The sequence below is a fragment of the Canis aureus genome, chromosome 33 (genome assembly GCF_053574225.1).
Source record: "Canis aureus isolate CA01 chromosome 33, VMU_Caureus_v.1.0, whole genome shotgun sequence".
NCBI lineage: Eukaryota > Metazoa > Chordata > Mammalia > Carnivora > Canidae > Canis > Canis aureus.
Window position 1 is genome coordinate 26,824,135 of NC_135643.1, and position 18,953 is coordinate 26,843,087.

General features: G+C 37.8%; 1 protein-coding gene across 2 annotated transcripts in view; it reads left to right on the forward strand.

Moving 5' to 3' along the window:
• The window catches only part of ARHGEF38 (Rho guanine nucleotide exchange factor 38), a 128,501-nt gene that overhangs the window by 95,962 nt on the left and 13,586 nt on the right, over positions 1–18,953 (forward strand). For both annotated transcript variants that reach the window (XM_077882190.1, XM_077882189.1), the window contains exons 6-10: positions 2,444–2,643; positions 5,041–5,174; positions 10,084–10,188; positions 12,274–12,396; positions 16,083–16,394. In XM_077882190.1, the coding sequence (XP_077738316.1) occupies positions 2,444–2,643; positions 5,041–5,174; positions 10,084–10,188; positions 12,274–12,396; positions 16,083–16,394 (874 nt within the window). The remainder of the gene's footprint in view (positions 1–2,443; positions 2,644–5,040; positions 5,175–10,083; positions 10,189–12,273; positions 12,397–16,082; positions 16,395–18,953) is intronic.

Below are 18,953 nucleotides of genomic sequence, written 5' to 3' on the forward strand. Positions count from 1 at the left end.
ACAGAAAAGGGAGGTAATAGAACTTTGATGTCAAAACGGAATGGAAAAAAAAGTAATGATAAGATAGGGACACAACTAAAGGGTTGAGGCTGGTTTTTTGAAAGATCTTAATAAGGAAGAAAGAAGGCAGCTCAGAGATACTAGACTGTCCTTTAATGTATCTGGGGATGTTTTTAGTAGTTAAAAAATTTAAATATGCATATAGCAATAGACCACACTAATAAACTACCTTATTAAAATTGAATTTTCTTTGAGTTGTTTGATTATATTTTGATAGCATTTCAGTTATTTTTAGAAGATTAATTAAACTAATATTTGGTGACAAAGGGAAAATGCAGAAGAAATTCTGATTATATTCATACAGATAATATGATTTCTTCTAATTAAGTTAATGCCTTCCATATTCCAGACCTGTTCTTATTTAAGGGAATAATTTCTACTCAACTGTCTAAACTATTGTATTGTTGAAGAATCTCTGCTTAAGATATATAAGAAAATGCCGTATTTCATATTTGAATATTCTGCTTTTGATACACCATTAGTTAGAAAATATATTTTTAGTTACTTTTTTTTTAGCATTCATAATAGATTTACAGTTTTTCCCATCCACTTCACCCAGTCCTCTGGGAAACCAAAATATCTCTCTCTCCCTATCTCCCTCATTCCCTCCTTGCCATCCTGTCTCCTTACATACCTTCCTCCCTTCCTTAATAGATTTGGTATAAATGGGAAGAAGGTACAAGATAAATCATATTAAAACAACTCTTTACTCCCTTGCAGACCTTTAATACTTACTTTGATTTTCCTTAAAAAAAAATATTGCCTTTTGGTTTGCTTCCATCTTTTTCTATTATAGTATCATCTTTTTCTCAGCATGTGATAAAACTCCTCAATCTATTATTCAGGACCATTGTGCAATTTTTTTTGGCAAAAAATTCAATGTAAAATAAAAACACATTACAGAAAATCTGAAATCTATCACTTCAATCTCCAAATATTCATTGAGAAAATACTATATGTTGTGCCAGAGATGTAGTGATGACAGAGAAATTGAGCATAAACTGGTAAGTAGGGAAACAAAATGATTCCAGAGGGTTAATAAGTGCTATGATAAAAATAAAAATGAGGAGATGTGGACAGAGTGACTGATGTGTATGTGTATGTACACATGTGTGTGCATGCACATGATCATTTAAAGTTTCTTAGTTTCTCATTTATCAAATGAAGAGTTCAAATAGATGATCTCTAAGGTGTTAGCAGACCTTTTCTAATGATAAACTTTTCTAATATTGTCCAAATTTTTTTAGATCCATTTCACTGTTCCAATGATGTGGTATGTTGTCTATTTATATTGATATTTAGAAATAATAATTGAAGAATTAAAAAAATTAAACTATTAGGATGTGAAAACTGTCAATATTCTTATCTACTAAAAAACCAAATGAAAACAAAACCCAAAAACCCAAATCCAAACAAACAAAAAACCTAAAAGAAAATAAATGTGTATATCTGTCCACCAGAAGGGATTCAAAGCCCAATTTGTATCCATGCTCATTTATAGTGTCTCTTTATTTGCCCTTTTGCAAAAACAAACAAACAAACAAACAAACAAAAAAACCCATCTTTTAGAAACTACTAACTTCTTACTAAAAAAATGAATGACAGTGGATTGGACAATGACATGACCAGTTCACTTTCTATGAACTGCTTGGCTAGTTGGAATGGTTGTAATCTCACCTCAGAAGCTCCTAAAGGAAGAGTCAGGCATGAGCATTCACTTTTGTGTAGCCATTTGAAGATCTGTTGGTTAAGAAGAATTCTACGTGGAAAGTCATGGAAAGTATCATGTGATAGCAATGATTAGTAACAGTGGTGGTATTAATAATTAATTTAGGGAGCTATTGCATTTATTATAAATCTCTTTTGGAAACCGTGGTAGAACCTCTGAAACACTATGAATTCGACTATTCAATTTGGTAGAAGAGAGGAGACAATGCTTTCTTTTAACGATACTTGGCAAGTCATCTGTTTAAATAATTAATTTCTTTTCCTCACTAATAATCACAAAAGTGCCATCAGGAAAATGCATTTTTCTTGGTTGTCATGGAAAAATGCATTCTGAAATTGTTTCCAACTATTGTTATGAATTTTGTTATTTAAAAAAATATATAAGTGGAACATGGATAGAAATCCTGCTTTGAGTTCTCAATGGACAGATACACTCACGTGTTCTTGTAAGCTTTTGCTTGGTAGTAGGGTCTTTCAGCCTGGCTTCTTTCTGTCATCCATCGCTCTTGCTTCATTTTTAGAAATGGTATGCAGCCACATGGAGGAAAAATAAAGGAGAAAAACAGTTTCAAGATTAATCATAAAAATCACAAAAATGAAAAGGAGTTAGTAAGACAAATGTCTGTGAAACTGATATTAGTTATGTCTATTGTAGAGGCAAGCCAAACCTACTGGACATGGGCTCTTTGATGATCAAACCAATCCAGCGTGTAATGAAATACCCGCTCTTGCTGTGTGAACTCCAGGGCTCCACCCCTCCCTCTCACCCAGACTTTGGGGCGCTGGGGGATGCCTTTATTGCAGTGAAAGACATTAACGTGAACATCAATGAATTCAAAAGACGGAAGGATTTAGGTAAGAAGAGACATGATGAATTGAGTGTTTACTGTGATTGAAGTGTTCTGCTTATGCTCCTGAGAATCAGAATATCTAAGTAGTTACAGCAGTTTTCAGTGATCATGTTCACTTGATATCTAGAGTTAGAGGTTGGGAGCAGAGTGTAGCTCTGCCTGGCCAGCTGAGTTCAGGAGATCATGAGGCACAAAAGAAAGAAAGAAAGAAAGAAAGAAAGAAAGAAAGAAAGAAAGAAAGAAAGAAAGAAAGAAAGAAAGAAAGAAAGAAAAGAAAAAGAAAATGAAATTTTTAAAAATCAAGCAGCCCTATACTTGAATTCTTTTGACCCCCTCACGCCTTGTGACATACTGTGGGCTAAAGATACCATAGCACATTGTTCTCCTGTCACTGGTGATATGTGTGGTAAGAAGGAGACACGGCATGGCCAGGAAGCTAGAGTAGTGAGAATCTAGAGCCAAATCAGTGATCAAACAGGCCCAGCTAATACATCAAGCTCATCTGGTTCTGGCACATAAAGAATGTAGATTTTGTAGCAATAATATAATATAATAATCCCTCTATTGAAGGGAACAAGTATATTTCTTTCTCAAATTAAAAAATTATTGTTACGAATTTGTTAGCCAAGATGTAAAATTCATGTCTGAAGTGGAATGTAGATTTCAAAACAGGAGGCACAATTATAGGGTTCCTATCATCCCAGATGTAGTAATGTACTGGGATAGATTGTGTGTGTCCTTTGTCAGTGTGATTTGTGTCCATAAGTTCTTAATTGGCTTTTTACTTCTAATACTAAATCTCAATTCAACATTAAAGCAATGGTAGGACTTTAGAGCTAACTGCTCCAACAACTTCATTTATTTACATTGTTTTTCTTTTCTAAATTTATATTCAAAAATAGTATGTATTTATATTAATAAATTAAAATTACAAAGAAGGGACTAGAGAAAAAAAGTAAAAGTTGTAGAGGAAGAGACACCATAAACAAATTAAAAGACAGTCCATAGGCAAAGGATTACTATATAGAATATACCATTACTGATATTTAATCAATAATAAAAACATTCTAGGGACGCCTGGGTAGCTCAGCGGTTGGGAGTCCGCCTTCAGCTCAGAGCGTGATTCTGGAGTCCTGGGATCGAGTCCTGCGTTGGGCTCCTGCATGGAGCCTGCTTCTCCCTCTGCCTGTGTCTCTGCCTCTCTCTCTGTGTCGCTCATGAATAAATGAATAAAATCTTTAAAAAATAAAAAATAAATTCTAATACAAAAAAAAAGATTAGTAATAGAAGGAAGTAGTTCAGAAAGACCGATACATTTCTAAATGTTAAGCTTCACTTATAATCAGAGAAATGCAAATTAAAATCACAATGACACATCATTCTCATCCTATCAGATTGGCAAAAAAGATTTTTAAGGGACAATGTTAGGTGCTGAATCTCAATCTGCAGATGAGAAGTCTTCAGACTTTCTACGTCTTTTTTTTTTTCTATTTTTTCTTCTCTTCTCCTTCTTTCCATCTTTCCTGAACACGTGTGGCACTACAGTTTGCTGGGGTTTGCTTTTAAACTTAATTACATATTATGAACATTCTTCTAGTTAATATTGACCTTCAGTGGTTCCCTAGTTTTCCATTTCTGAGTATGTCATAATTTAGTTCACTGTTCCTCTATGGATAAACTTTTTGATTGTTCTAGAATTGTGCTATTGGAAAATGTGCTGTAGGGAACAAAACATTGTATGCCTGATATGGAAAGCAGCTTCTCTGCACAGATTTCCTGCCATAGACTATACGTTTAGAAGGTTCTGCTCATTTGTTCTCCATAAAAAATGTATTGGTTTAATCCTCACCAACGGTGTGTGAGATTGCCCATCGCCTGGCACCCTTACCGGAACTGAATTGTAGAAGTATTTAACATTTTGAACAACAGGAGAAGTGAAAATGATCTTAAAGATAAAAAGATAAAGCTCAGAGAGGTGACTCAGCTTTCCCCAAATGTCTCAGCTAGTGCAGAGCCAGCTACTCTAGAGTCTAAGGTCTCCTTATGTTGGGTGCAGTTTCCTTAGCTAGGTCTTGAGGCTTCATTCTAGAGACTGAAGACAATATATTATCTGAGAAGAGAGAAAGTTTTTCTCCAGTGCCAAGTATTTTTTAAATGTGATAAGTACATGGATCTTGAGCTTTGAGGAGCTCAAGTCCCTGCACACCTGGAGTTTCCAGTCAGTGGGTTGGGCAGCTGAGCTTATGCCTGGGGATTAGGGCCAGAGCATATTGCATCTGCATCAGAGGGTCAAAAATCACTTGGACTTCTCTCTTAAATATGGATCTTGAATTCTTTGGATGAAACATACACTTCCCATGTTGCACATTTTCAGATATGTGATTGCATTCTTTCATTTCAGTTCTAAAATACAAGAAGAATGATGAGGATGAATCACTTAAAGATAAATTGTCTAAACTAAATATTCATTCAATTAGCAAGAAATCAAAAAGAGTGACAAATCATCTAAAGATTCTGACCAGAGGAGAACCACAGGTAACTTTTCTTCTTGGGCCACATATGTTCTTCTGGGGCATATGAATGCTGATATTTTGCTTATTATCAGAGCTGTTTCTAGAACACTGAGAATCAAGGTAGTGGCCAGATGTTGATCTTTTCTTTCTACCTCTTTTAGGGGAAATGGAGTGTGGTTGGCTTTGACACTATTTTAGCTGTAGTGCTTCCACTGACGAAGCAAAGGAGAGATAAGGACATGAGGACAGGGCTCAACGTGAGATGCCCCGAAGTCCTGATACTCACCATCAAGTAGCATATAATCTCACCCAAGGCCATGTCCTTCTTTCATCCCTATCTTATCTCTGCTTTTTAAAATCTCACTTTCCTTTTGGGTTCCCTTAATGTTCATTCGATCTTCACTTCACCTATTTAAAAAGGGGTGGTTAAGTGCATCCCTTATTTTGATTTTTTTTCCTATCCTAATCCTCTTCCTCTCCCCACCCCCCCCACACACACACACACATATTGTCACTGGGCAACTGTTCTGTGTCAGCTGTTTAGCCTGGTTTGAACCACATTCATCTCAACCCCAAATAAATAATGGATGAATTAGCAAAGGCTCTCAAACTTTAATGTGTGTAACAATTAGCTGAGGAGCTTGCCAAAAGATTCCAGGGTTCCTCCTAGTTCAAGGGTGCAACCTAGAAGCCTGGTATTTTTGCAAAACTCCAGGTGTTCTGAAGCTAAATGACCTTCAAGTGAGTGACCAATGGAACACGATTGAGAATCACAAGACAGAAAGCTCATAGCCTGGATATGGAAATTAGTGGGCTTCTAACAAAAAGTAGGCAGGACAGTTCCTTTGTTACCATATAGTATGTTTTTCTTCTTCTCATTTGCCTGATTTCATCCCTTTTTGTTAACATCTCTAAGGTTTTTAGTGTGAACTAGAGGCAACCATATGGTAGTTCAGTCTTGGTTTTGTTGGCTTTCCTTCGTTCTTTAGCTGCCATGGTCTTTTTCCTTTTTCCATTAAGTCTTTGCAGTTTTCTGACCCTAAGATGGTAGTGGCCTCTTCCTATTCTGAATGCCTAACAAACTTGCTGAGTGTTTTCCAATCTTGGCATCATGAACATTTGCTGAAGTTAGCACAGTGCAAAAATTAAGAGCAAAATTTTTGAAGTCATTCAGATCTGAATTAGAATATCACTTCTGCCATTTGCCTTGGGGCACATACCTTAAAGCCAAGGTGGTCCTCAAGATTATAAGGATCTAGCCGTGGAGGGCTTGTGAGAATGAAATGCGGTGATGCATATGAAGAAAGTACCTAACACAGTGGGTAAACACTCAGTATATATTGGCTGTCATCATCATCATCGTCATCCTCATTTCATATCACTACAGTGTATTACTGCTTACTAACTTTTAATGTACAGATTTCTTACTACTCTTGTAGATGTGAAATCATTTATGTATGGTGTATTAATCAGGTCTTTTAATTTCTGTATTTTATGATGTTTAGACAACTTGAAAAAGCTGGCCATGACAGATGCTCGTCCCAGGACTAGTCAGTCCATTCTTAGAGATAGCAAAGGGCTCAGCTGGGATCACTTCTTTCATATGTGAACCAACTAATCCAGCCCCAAACACCTTCCAATCTATCTCTCACACACCAAGCCAGTGTTCCTCTGTCTTAAATCATCCAAGGCCAGGTACCAGGCAAATAGAGACTACCACTAAAGCCCAGAGCCCAGGGGAATTTCCCAAACTGGCCAATCCTAAACTGTTTATCCTGACCTAGCTATTTTTATAGGGTTTCCCACCAAAACCACAATCAAGGCTCTGGCCTTGACTTTCCCCTTGCTCCTTTCTGCTACCTGACCAAAACCTAGTGATTGCCCTATGGACCTATATGGCACAAAGTAACCTTCTCTTTAGGACTTGTCAGTATATCAACTTCTTCCAAGCCTTGTTTCTGTTTCCTCTTGTGGCTGCACCTATTTTACCATTCCATATCCAATACGGACATTCTTAGAATCCGTGGCATGTATCATTCTTGTCAGTACTTCTTTATGCTCTTCTAGGGGCTCACTGGGTCCATTGCATGCAGGAAAAAAACTCCAGGCCCCTCTCTCAATGTGAAACTATAATGTGAGACGTTTGGGTCATTATGGTGTACGGTCATAGATCAGGGAAAGGAAAATCAAAACATTTGAACTAAAAACAACAATAATAAAATTGGATTGGAAATTCAATTTGAGAAGAGACGATAGCCTCCATAGGCATGTGTAAATGTCATGCACACAATTCTCCCCTGCTCTTTAGGTCTTTGCTTCTGACTTAAGACAATTCTGTTGAGGAACAATAGGCAGGTCTTAATTCTGGGCAGGTTTTTGTAAAAGCTGTTACATTCTTTAACATATTTATCATCAGCTTCTGATATTTTCCATTGTGAACTAAAAGTGAATTGTAGGTAAAGTGGCCTGAAGGGATATTAATTAGATTTTTCCCCCTTAATCTTTTGAGAAGATGTCCTGTCAGCAATGAAGCATTTCACTGTTAATCAGAAAATCAGCTGCATAGGCTGAACTGCAGAAGAGATAAATCTCAAATCAGTCAATTTTGCACTTGTCAGCAGCTCAAGTGAAATATTTGGTGGAGTTAGGGTATAAAACTATTACCCGAGAGGAAGATTCTATTCAATTCATCACACATGTATTGAACTCTATGTACCAGACACTGTGTTAGAAATTGGAAATACAAAGAAATTCTGAATTCAGACTCCTCGGGTTTGAATCCTGGTGTTACCTACTAACGTGAGTAAATTTCATTAATTTCCTATATTATTTACGGTAAAGACCAAGCTCCTTTCAAAGAGATTCCAAAACAAAGTAGGTTAAGCCAGATAGTCATTTATTTCTCTCTTACAATAGTCCTAAGATGTGAGTTCAGACAGGTGCTGCTGCACAAAATTGTTCAGGAACCCAGTTGTCCCCAATTTTGTACTGTGCTGTTTCCCCAAACATACTGTCTTCATATGCTTGGTTGAAGTTGGGTCACTGCTGTGTCTTCAGTCTTGCCCTAAGGATAATGCTGTAAGGCCAAAGTTCAGAAGTGAAATACAACCCTTAGCTAACATCCTATGTATTCAAACCAGTTATGAAGGCAGAACCAGCTGCAGGGGAGACTGGAAAGGGTAGCTTCTAGCAGGGCAGCCATGTGTCCAACTTAAACTAACCATGTGTCCAGGAGGAACATCAAGCTATGTCTGCCACAGCTCCCAAGATTCTGTTTATCTCTAAAATGGGATTAATTGTGGCACCTCTGCCATAGAGTTTTATAAGAATTGAAATGAGAGCATGGAAAGCAGGTTTTAGCATAGTGTCTGGAACAGAGTTAGTGTTTAATAAATGTTAGCTATTATTATTATTGAGACAAAAAATACTTAATCTCAAATGCCTGCAATTGACCAGTCGAGAAAATCACTTAAATAATTAACAAGTGTTGTGAGAGGACATTGGGGAGCAATTAATTCTCTGTAGTGAAAAGAATAGGAATTCAAGGGAGGATTCACAGAACGGATGACAGTTGAGTCCTCAAAAAAAATTGAACAGAATTTTGTAAGGCAAAAGAAGGGACAGCAGCATATTCCAGCAAAAGAAAACAGCATAAGAAAGGCATGGCTCTAAGAATGTAGAACTGGACAATATTTCTCATACTGGGATCCTGGATCTCTTACTTTAGAATCATCTGGATCCCTGCCAAGATGCACAAAATAAAACAGCTAGTGATGGGTCCTTGAAAACTGCATTTAGAATAATCTGCCCCAGCATATTGTTCTATACATCAAACTAGATTAGCACATAGACACCCTAAGGCAGAGGGTTTTGAAATTCGTGTGAATTACAAAGAACTGTGCACCTATTTAATCAAAAGCTTCTTAGATAAACAATATTATGGGGTTTAAAAATAAAATAAAATATCACCATTTTCTGTACATCCAATTCTGAGGTCAACCATCTCCCCCCAACCCCCTCAGGTCACTCATCTCCCCCACCCCCACCCCACCCCCTCAGGTCAACCATCTCCCTCTCCCCACCCCACCCCCTCAGGTCAACCATCTTAAATGAACAAACCTATGAACTGAGAACAGCTATGGTTACTAACCAGTACCAAACTGAAGAATATCCACCATATTCCACAAATCATTTGCATGTTCACATAGATTTTGCCAGCATGAAGCTGGTTCTGCCCTTCTTTTGTCATAATTTTGATAGTTAAGAAATACTTCGCACCATTAATAATAATTATGGTATTATCAAGAAATCAAGATAAGATATCAAGAAATAACTGAACACATGTGACCACTATCTTAACTCTGCTGAGTTTTCCTCACAGAAGGAATTTTTGCTAAGATTATATTCAGTTTTTCAAATTTGAGCTGGGTAAGAATTACTGCCTTTCTTTAGCCAAGAAGCTAAGTATATTTGCTAAATAACCACTGTGAAATTAACTGAGATGAGTCATATCAACAAAACAATAAGTTTCAGTCAACAGGTCAACTTTTCATTTTAATTTTAATTTTTTTAATTATTTTACATACCCACAAATTGAGCATAATTTAAGAGTACGTATATAATGCAGGCCATTAAAAACTGTAGAGAAAAGTTTTACCTCCTCCAGCTACCATCACATAGATGAAACTCTGTGAAAGCTGAACAGCAGATTAACCTGCACTATGTGGCTCTGCTACAGTAATTGAACAGCAGTTGTGCTGTGTGCTGGTACACAGCAAGTACTGTGCTAAGGCAGTCAGCATGACATGAGAGGTTTTCATCTACACAAGGAGTTCTTTTGTCATGTGCTGGGCTAATACAGTCTGTGATATTTTTTTAAAACATCAGATCTGCTTGAGTTATAAAAATAAATAATTTCATCTACATTTTAGGTGAAAGACAATACCTTTAATAGAGAAGAAAAGCTATTTAGATACTTAGAAAAGACGGTGAGGCATTGTGTGAAGAACATTTCACTCTGTCTTCAACACATACAGGTAGGTAAGACACAACTGTTTCCAGCGTTTCTACAAGAAGGTATTGATGTCCATGGTTATTACGAAGAGTAAATGTGAATGTTCATTCATTTATATGATCTAATTTATATGATAAATTTCATTTATACTGTATCAAATCTGGGAGCTGAAGACTGCAGGTGAGGGAAACCAGTTTAAAGATTTAGATTTTGTTCTTTGCTTCCTTATCTGCTCCATCTTTCTCCCAACCAAAGTCACCATGTGGCGGGACATTAACTCACACGATTGCCATGTGGTGCTAGACTATTAAAATGCTTTTCTTATAACAGAGCTGAATTCATTAATGCAAAATTGATTCAGCAGAAATTTTCTTTATTTGTTGGATTATACTAACATACACTAACTATATGTTATATAGTTATATTTATATAATTAACATATACTAACATATACTAACTCTTGTACCCAAATCACAAATTTGCAATTTTAAAAGTGGGACTGAAAGAAAAAAAAAATCAAAGGAGGACATCACATAAAATTAGAGAAAGACTAAAGAGCATAAAGCATAACATAAAGGCCATATAAAAAAAACACAAAAACCCACATGTGGATCTCAAATTCAGCTGCAAGCCTTTGAGAAGCCAACTTAAAAAAGGATGTACGATCTCACTAGTCTAGATGAATAGAGCACCTCTTATTTATTTTATAACCAGTGTTTCGTAACGCCCCCTTTACAGTTCTGAATGAAATTCACATGTAATTCAACCTTACATAGGTAGGTCTACATAAAAGAAAATCAATGTGAAGGATAATAAATTCCTTTTTTTTTAATTTTTAAAAAATATTTTATTTATTCATGAGAGACACACACACACAGAGACAGAGACAGAGACAGAGACAGAGAGAGAAAGAGAGAGGCAGAGACACAGGCAGAGGGAGAAGCAGGAGAAGCAGGCTCCATACAGGGAGCCTGGTGCAGGACGATCCCAGTTCTCCAGGATCAGGCCCTGAATTGAAGGCCACGCTAAACCGCTGAGCCACCCGGGCTGCCGAGAAAATAAATTCTAAAAAAATAATTGGAGAACTACAATATGCAGATGTTACACAACCATAGTAGTGTGGGACAAAAACACCCCCACAGATTCCCAGTAACCCAGGAGCTTTTTCTGCTAATGTTAAGAATCATAGACTTAACCAAACCAATTTGAAGTGTGGTATAATTATATTCAGTAGAGAAAGAATGGATCTCATAAAGAAGATGTGGTGTCTTCAACAACACCTTGATCATGGTTATGACTGCAAGACATAGTAGAATTCCATGTAACTCAGTTAACAAATGACCCCCTTCCCATTTTCCAGTTTTTACCTTGGATATCTATTTTTGGAAGCAGATGTTTGTATGCATAGGTAAAATATCACACCAACAGAGGATTAGGTTAACAGGTATCATGATTTGGAGAAAAGATTCTGTGTTATGTTGATTCTGTGTTATGTTGGTTTATTTTTATGTTGGTTGGTTAACAAGCCACATTCTTTTTTCATTTATTAACTGATGCAAAGCCTGATTTTACAATCAAGTTTGCTAATCTCTTCTTAAAGCTCCACTTTCTGTGAAAAGAAAACAAAAACTTAGTTATAACAGCCAGAGAGCCGTGGGAACTCTATCCTTCATATATATTTCACGAAGTGAATGCATCTTGGGAACATCTACAGGAAAGTCTTCTATTTCCACTAACTGATTCAACAAAAACATGAGCATCTTCTTTTAAAAAGAGCATTACATTCACTAAGGAAAACTGAAGACACAAATCAAAGAGGAGTGATTTCTAAAATAAAGGATTTGTAAGAACTGAATGGTCAATAAGATGAAGTCCACTTAATAGAAGGTGTCATACAGAGTAGTAGGAGAAAGTGACAGAGGGCAAGTAAGAAAATAATTATTACAAGTAACCTCATTGTATAGAAGATTCATGAAATTTTTTTCCTTCCTTTTTTAATCTCTCAGTGGTAATGGAGGGTTATGATGATGAAGTGTACATTTGGGATCATTTAATTATAATGAACTTCAGAACTTTGCCTATTTTGTGATTTTGTTTTTGGTTTCAGGATGCCATGCCCTTAGCACTGCAGAGCATGATGGAGCTCCAGGAGATTTCATGCAACAAAAATAAGGAGGAAAGGAGCCATTCAGAGGCCCTAAGTAATGCCCCAAATCCCTGTGGTGACTTTGTAAGTTATTTATATTCACAGATAAACTAGGAAGTGGGGTTAAAAGAAAAGCTATTTTTTATTTGTTTTTCTGGAGTTAGAAATAAAACATGCACTAAAGCAAATATGAATGTCAAAATCAGTAGATTTAAACAGGAGGGTTTTTTTTATTATTGACTATTTTAAAGTGAATTAGTGAAGATCTCAATTACTATGATTAAAATTTAAGAGGGTCCCAGACTGTGTTTCTAAGAGTAGTTAGTGTCTATGTAGCTTTTAAAATCAACATTTAGCTTAAGTCTGCATGTGATAGATCACGGATTTATTAAATTGGCAAGCTATGATTTTCCTAAAGCAGTCTCTGGAAAAGTCTGGAGTCCTTACAGGAGGAGCGAAGCTACACTCTGATGATGTGACTTTGATTAACACACTATATACTGGAAAGTAAAGCCTTCTTATTGAGAAAGGGCTTTTACCTATGAGTCATACGTCTTCTATGCTGTGGTAAAATATTTGTTTCCTATGAGTTCTGTAAAATATACAGAATTACCAAACATAGCCCAGGAATCATAAAAACATGCTTGAGCCAAGAAAATATCTGGCTGGTAAAGTTTGAGAAGTACTGATGGGGGAACACAGGGTTAGCTGAGGACAAAGCACGAGCTCTGGACAGCACCTTGACAAGTCCTTGAAGCAGGCAAAGGGGCACTCCTCTACGGTCTCAACTGCGTCGGTGTTAATACTTTGCTAAGGGCAAAAGGCAGTCTTAGCCCGACCCTCGGGAGCCTGTAAGTCTACTCTGACATACAAAACTTCCTTTAGAAATATCCTTTATCTCTAACCCCCCGAGATACATGTTGGCAATCATCCCCCAAGCACCTGGCCCACTGTTATACATCTGAAGGGTCTCATGACTCAGGTTTTATTAGATGGTAATAAGCCACCTTTTCCCAACAAAAGCTTCCCCCCCACCCCCCAAGGTCCTGGAAACCTTGCTTCCAAAATTCCTTGGAGAGTACGCTATCCTGAAACCCCTCCCAACCCCAGGTATGTAATCAGCCACCCCTCACAGGCCTGGGGCAGCAGCTCTTCCTGCCTACGGGTCCTGTCCCTGTGCTTTACTAAAACCATCATTTTGCACCAAAGTTGTCTCAAGAATTCTTTCTTGGTCGTTGGCTCTGGACCTCACTTATATTCCAAAACTTCATCAGTACTAATTTTAACTTGGTATCTTGTGTTCCAAAGGTATTATTATTATATCATAGTAGTATGTTATATAGAAGCTATAATAGACTCTTTCATCATTTTGAAGATCCTTGAAAGTGGCATTTTTGTGTCGGCATTATGGCATTCTGGGTCAGATAGTTCTTCATTGAGAGGTCCTTGTGTTCCTGGAGGATGTTTAGCATTCCTGGGAAACCAAGCTCTAAATCTCAGTAATGCCCCCTCCCCCCATCTCAAGTAGTGACATCCAGGGAATAGCCTCACGTATTTCCAAATCCTAGGAAGTGATGCAGCCCCACCCCCAGTAGAAACCGCTCAGAAGCATCTTATTTCGTGGCACTGGGGAATGGAAACTCAGGATTACATCTGAACTAAGATGATCGATTAGATAAATGAGAATAAGAGAGCAAGAGAGAGAGAGAAAGAGGTTTTTACAATGGATGTTAAATGGAAACAGTGTGGCTAGTTCTTTATACATTTTCTGGGCTTAATTACAGAGAGCACATTTTAGAAAAGTCCTTAAGGGTTTGCTCTTTAGCTTAATTCCAATGTATTAAGTCAATAAGTATTTATTGAGCACCATGTAAGAGCATGGTATACAGCTGCTTCAGCATGTCCCGAATTTGATGGAAGAAGTGCAGTGTTCTCCACTTTGCATGAAACCATCAGATGATAAATTAGGCTAAATTAAAATAATTATCAGGGTGTTCCTGAGTGGCTTAGTTGGTTAAGCATTTGCCTTCAGCTCAGGTCATGATTTCAGGGTCCTGGGATAGAGCCCCTCTGAGCAGGAGCCTGCTTCTCCCTCTCCCTCTGCCTGCCTCTCCTGCCCCCCAGCTTGTGCTTACTCTCTCTGTCAAATAAATACATGAAATCTTTTTTTTTAATGAAATAATTATCAGAATGATCAGTATAAAAGCAACTTTTTAGCTTATGAATAAAGTATATTAAACTTTTTAAAATGAAATATTAATAAGAATTCAAAAATCTATCTAAAGGCAGAGCAGTGTTTTTATCTAACCTTGAAAAATACTTACCTGCCTTGAAAAATACTTGTCTACATGTTTTGAGTAGGAAAAAAAATATTAAAAGAAAATCTGATTCTTATTTGCTCCAATCATAATTCCTATGTCCAGGTGAATTGGAATCCGTTTATGTCTAAGGTCACAGGATATGATCATAGACATAAATATATATATGCATATATATAAATATACACACACATACATATACACATACATAGTATAGGGCATATACTATGTGTGTGTATATATATATATATAGTAACTATGTTGTAATATTGTAATTATGTTACCTGTAGAATCCAGTCAAGTTACAATACTGTAATTTATCAGAACAGTAAACAGATTCTTTACTTAGTCAAAGGACTCATTAAACAGTCTGCAGGTGTATATTGATTATCTTATAAGCTAGACATCAAGTTTGATCTGTTTAGTCTACTGCTAGTGTCAGTAAGAGATTGGTTTCCCTTCTCTTGTAGATTTCCCATGAGTTCACACAAAGTTACCAGAAGCTGTTTAATTAATAAAAGCTGCTGCTCAGATACTGACTCCATAGGACATATTTAGGGTACAAAAGAGAAACCTACTTCTAAATTGCTATAACATAATCATGTAACCGACACATTTATGATAAAGCATAAAGTCGGCAGTCAGCAAACATAGGATACTAGTTGCACTTCAGAATAGAGGGGGAGGAAAAAGAAATAGGAGAAAGTAAAGCTAGGATGTTCTGTGGCTGGCATGGGGTTGGCTGTTAAAATGAGGTTCATTTTCAATGGCTTGGACCTAAAAACAGAACCAGCATTAGCTTAGTCCTTCAATGTATTTAAAGAGAAAGCAATAACTGTTGTCATTTCTTTCATAGGAGCAAAATACCTATAATAAGGAGGTACTTATTGGTATAGAATATAAAGTTCCACTACCCAAAATGAGCCAGTAGCGTAGCCAGGGAACTGGGCCGATGTGGGAGGAACAGAATACAGTCTCTTCTAGGACCACCTTCCTTTTATTGTCAGGAAAGGAAGGGAAGGATACGGTGAATCATTTGCACAGTCTTAGTGGTCAGAGACTGAGTTTGCCTCCCACCCCAGTCCTGGAGTAACTGCGCTTGGCTCTGGGATTAGAAAGGAGAGGAAAGGGAAAATGTTGAAGGAGATGACCCCAATGCAAAACCAGGGGCTGGAGAGAGAAAGGTAGAGTGTATTTTGGGCCTGCGGGCTTTAAGTTTTCTATTCCTCTTCCTGCTCACTCTACACGCAATGTTAGAGTCTCAAGTCCCTGTTTCAAGTCCTTGAGCAGGTTTAGGGAGACCAGAAAGAGATCACATCCTCCTTAACTTGGCCGCAGACGTTGCTGTCCTGCTCTGCGCTCCCGCAGGGAGGAAGTAAGCCTCCTGGTGACAGCGCAGGACACGTATGGTTGTTCTTACTCGGTCACAGGACTGCTCTTCTCTCTCGGCAGGCAGCCCACGTGCAGCGGCTGGTCCTGATGCCCCTGTCGGCCCTGCTGTCCCTATTCACCGGGCCTCAGAAGCTCATCCAGAAACGCTATGACAAACTGCTGGACTGCAACAGCCACTTACCTCGGGCAGCAGGAGACGACTCAGACTTGGCCAAAAAGGAGTATGAGGCCCTCAACGCCCAGCTTGTGGAGGAGCTCCAGGTGTTCAACCGGGCGGCTCGGAAGATTCTGCACAACTGTCTGTGCAGTTTCGTAGCTCTCCTCAGGGACTTGACCCTCGCCGCTCAGCAGGTTTATTCCACGGTGGCGCCGGTAAGCGTGTGGCTGCCTAGGCCTGCAGCACCTGCTAGAAACCACAGCCACATGGAACAGCCCTGTTCGTAGTGTGCATGCATGCAGGGTGTGTGTATGTGTGTGTGTGTGTGTGTGTGCACGCGCGTGCGGAGGTGGGGGCGGAATTTAACTGAAGCCCATAGTCCTTCAGTTTCTTTCTGTTTTCTCCACAAGAAAGTTTCCTAGTTCAGGTTTATTGTGACATGCACACTTGTTCTTTCTGGAGGTTTCTTTTCAAATGCCAAACACCTTTTAGCTCTACCTGCTTGATGCTTTGCTGAAGCTTATCAGTTTGTATTTTGTATTCTCTTCCTAGTCAACTGCTCTTCAGTGCTCACCATGACTATTTAAGGTGTGGATCCCAAAAGGAGGCCATCTCAGTGTAATGACAGAAACAGGAGAACTGTCAAACCAGTCTTTTTTGCTTTTGTTTTCCTCTATGGAAAAAAGTCTAGTGTGTGTGTGTGTGTGTGTGTGTGTGTGTGTATCTGTATGTAATTTAGCTTTCCATTAGGATATGATTTTATGACTACTTTCCTGAAGAAGGAAGATATTTACAATTTAATATCAACTTAAAAAAATCAGTGTGGTTTCTTTGCCCTTCATTTCAGTTAGTTCTTATTCAGCTGGTTAGATATTTAATGGACACCATTTGGAGGAAAATTAATTGTCCTACTTTATTTTTTACTGTGTATTTAATTAACTTTTAACTTATCCTTTGAATTAAATTAAGTTGAATAAGCAGGTGCTACATTTACATGGTTCAAAAGGCGAAACTACATACAAATGTGTAAACAGTCTCACATAGACTCCTGTTCCCTAACCACCCATTCCCCAACTCCACCCCATTGTTACTAGTTTATCCATTTAGAGTTTCTTTATGCTATTAGAAGTAAATGCAAAATGCATATATTTTTCCTAGAGAAAACTAGGGTATTACAGCACCATCCTGCAATTTGTTTTTTAACCTCCTTAGGATGCATACCTGTCAGCACACAGAGAACTTTCTCAGCCCTTCTACAACTTTATACTAGTCTACTGCATAGCTATACAATAGTATATAACCAGCCCCCTATTTTTTGGATAACAACTTTATTGAGAAATAATTCACATACCATATATCCCACCCATTTAAAGTATGCAATTCCATGGTTTTTAGTATTTTCACAAAAGTTGTGCAATCATCACCACAATCAATTTTAGAATATTGTCATCACCCCCAAAAGAAACCCAGTACCATTAGCAGTGAATCCACATGTTCCCCCGACCACTCTCCCATAGCTCTAGGCAACCCCAATCTATTTTCTGTCTCTAAAGATTTGCCTATTCTGGGCATTTCATATAAATAGAATTATATAATATGTGGTTCTTTGTGACTGGCTACTTTCACTTAGCATAATGTTTCTGAGGTTCATCGATGTTGTAGCGTTTTAGTACTTAATTCTTATTATTGCCAAACAATATTTCATTGTATATATACACCATGTTTTATTTACCCATCATCAGTGGATGGACATTTAGGTCATTTCTACTTTTTGGCTACTATGAATACTGCTGCTATGAATATTCAAGATCTTAGTAGATGTTTGTTTTCATTTCTCTTGAGTACATACCTAGGAGTAGAATTGTTGGATCATATGCTAACTCTGTGTTTAACCTTTTCAAGAACTGCCAGACGATTTTCCCAAGTGGCTGCACTATTTTACATTCTCAACAGTGATGATTGAAGTTCCAATTCCTTACATCTATCTGTCTTTTGTTTTATAGCCATCCAGTGGGTGTGAAATGATATCTCACTACGGTTTTGATTTGCAGTTCTTTGATCATCCCCCTATTTCAAACTTTTTAAATTGAAGTATAACTTATATATAGTAAAGTACATCAGTCTGAAGTATACATCTCATGAGTATTTGCAAATATATATACATCTGTGTAACCACCAACCACATCTAGATATTAGCCCTTTCCAGTTCCTCATAAGGGCCACTCATGACCATTCTTCAGCTCTAGTCCCTCGAAGGTAACCATTCTACTGACCTGTGTTACCAGAGACTGTTATGTTTGGTTTGTATCTCATAAAAATGGAATCATACAGTATGTATGGTTGTTTTGTGTATCAACCTGTTCCTACTGATGGATATTCGGAAGATTCCAGTTGTCTGTAACTGCATAACAAATTATATCAAATATGGCAGCATGTGGCAACCAATGGTCATTTATTTCTATTGTCTTTCATAGTTCTGGAGGTTCCCTGGGCTCAGGGCAGTTATTCTCAGTGTCTCTGTGAGATTGCAGTCTGATAATAGGCTAGTCATCTCAAAGACTTCCTCAAGACCTCAAGATGAGATGATGATAGAAAACTCAAATAGTTGTGGATGAGGACAGTTGAGGCTCCAGAGACCTCCTCCCACCTGATCTTTCAACACAGCTTTTTGATATGGCAGCCACATTGCAATTGGACTTCTTCCATGGCTACGAAAGTCGCTCAGAGTGTCCCAAGAGAAACCAGCAGAAACTGGATAGTCTCTTTTAGCCTAA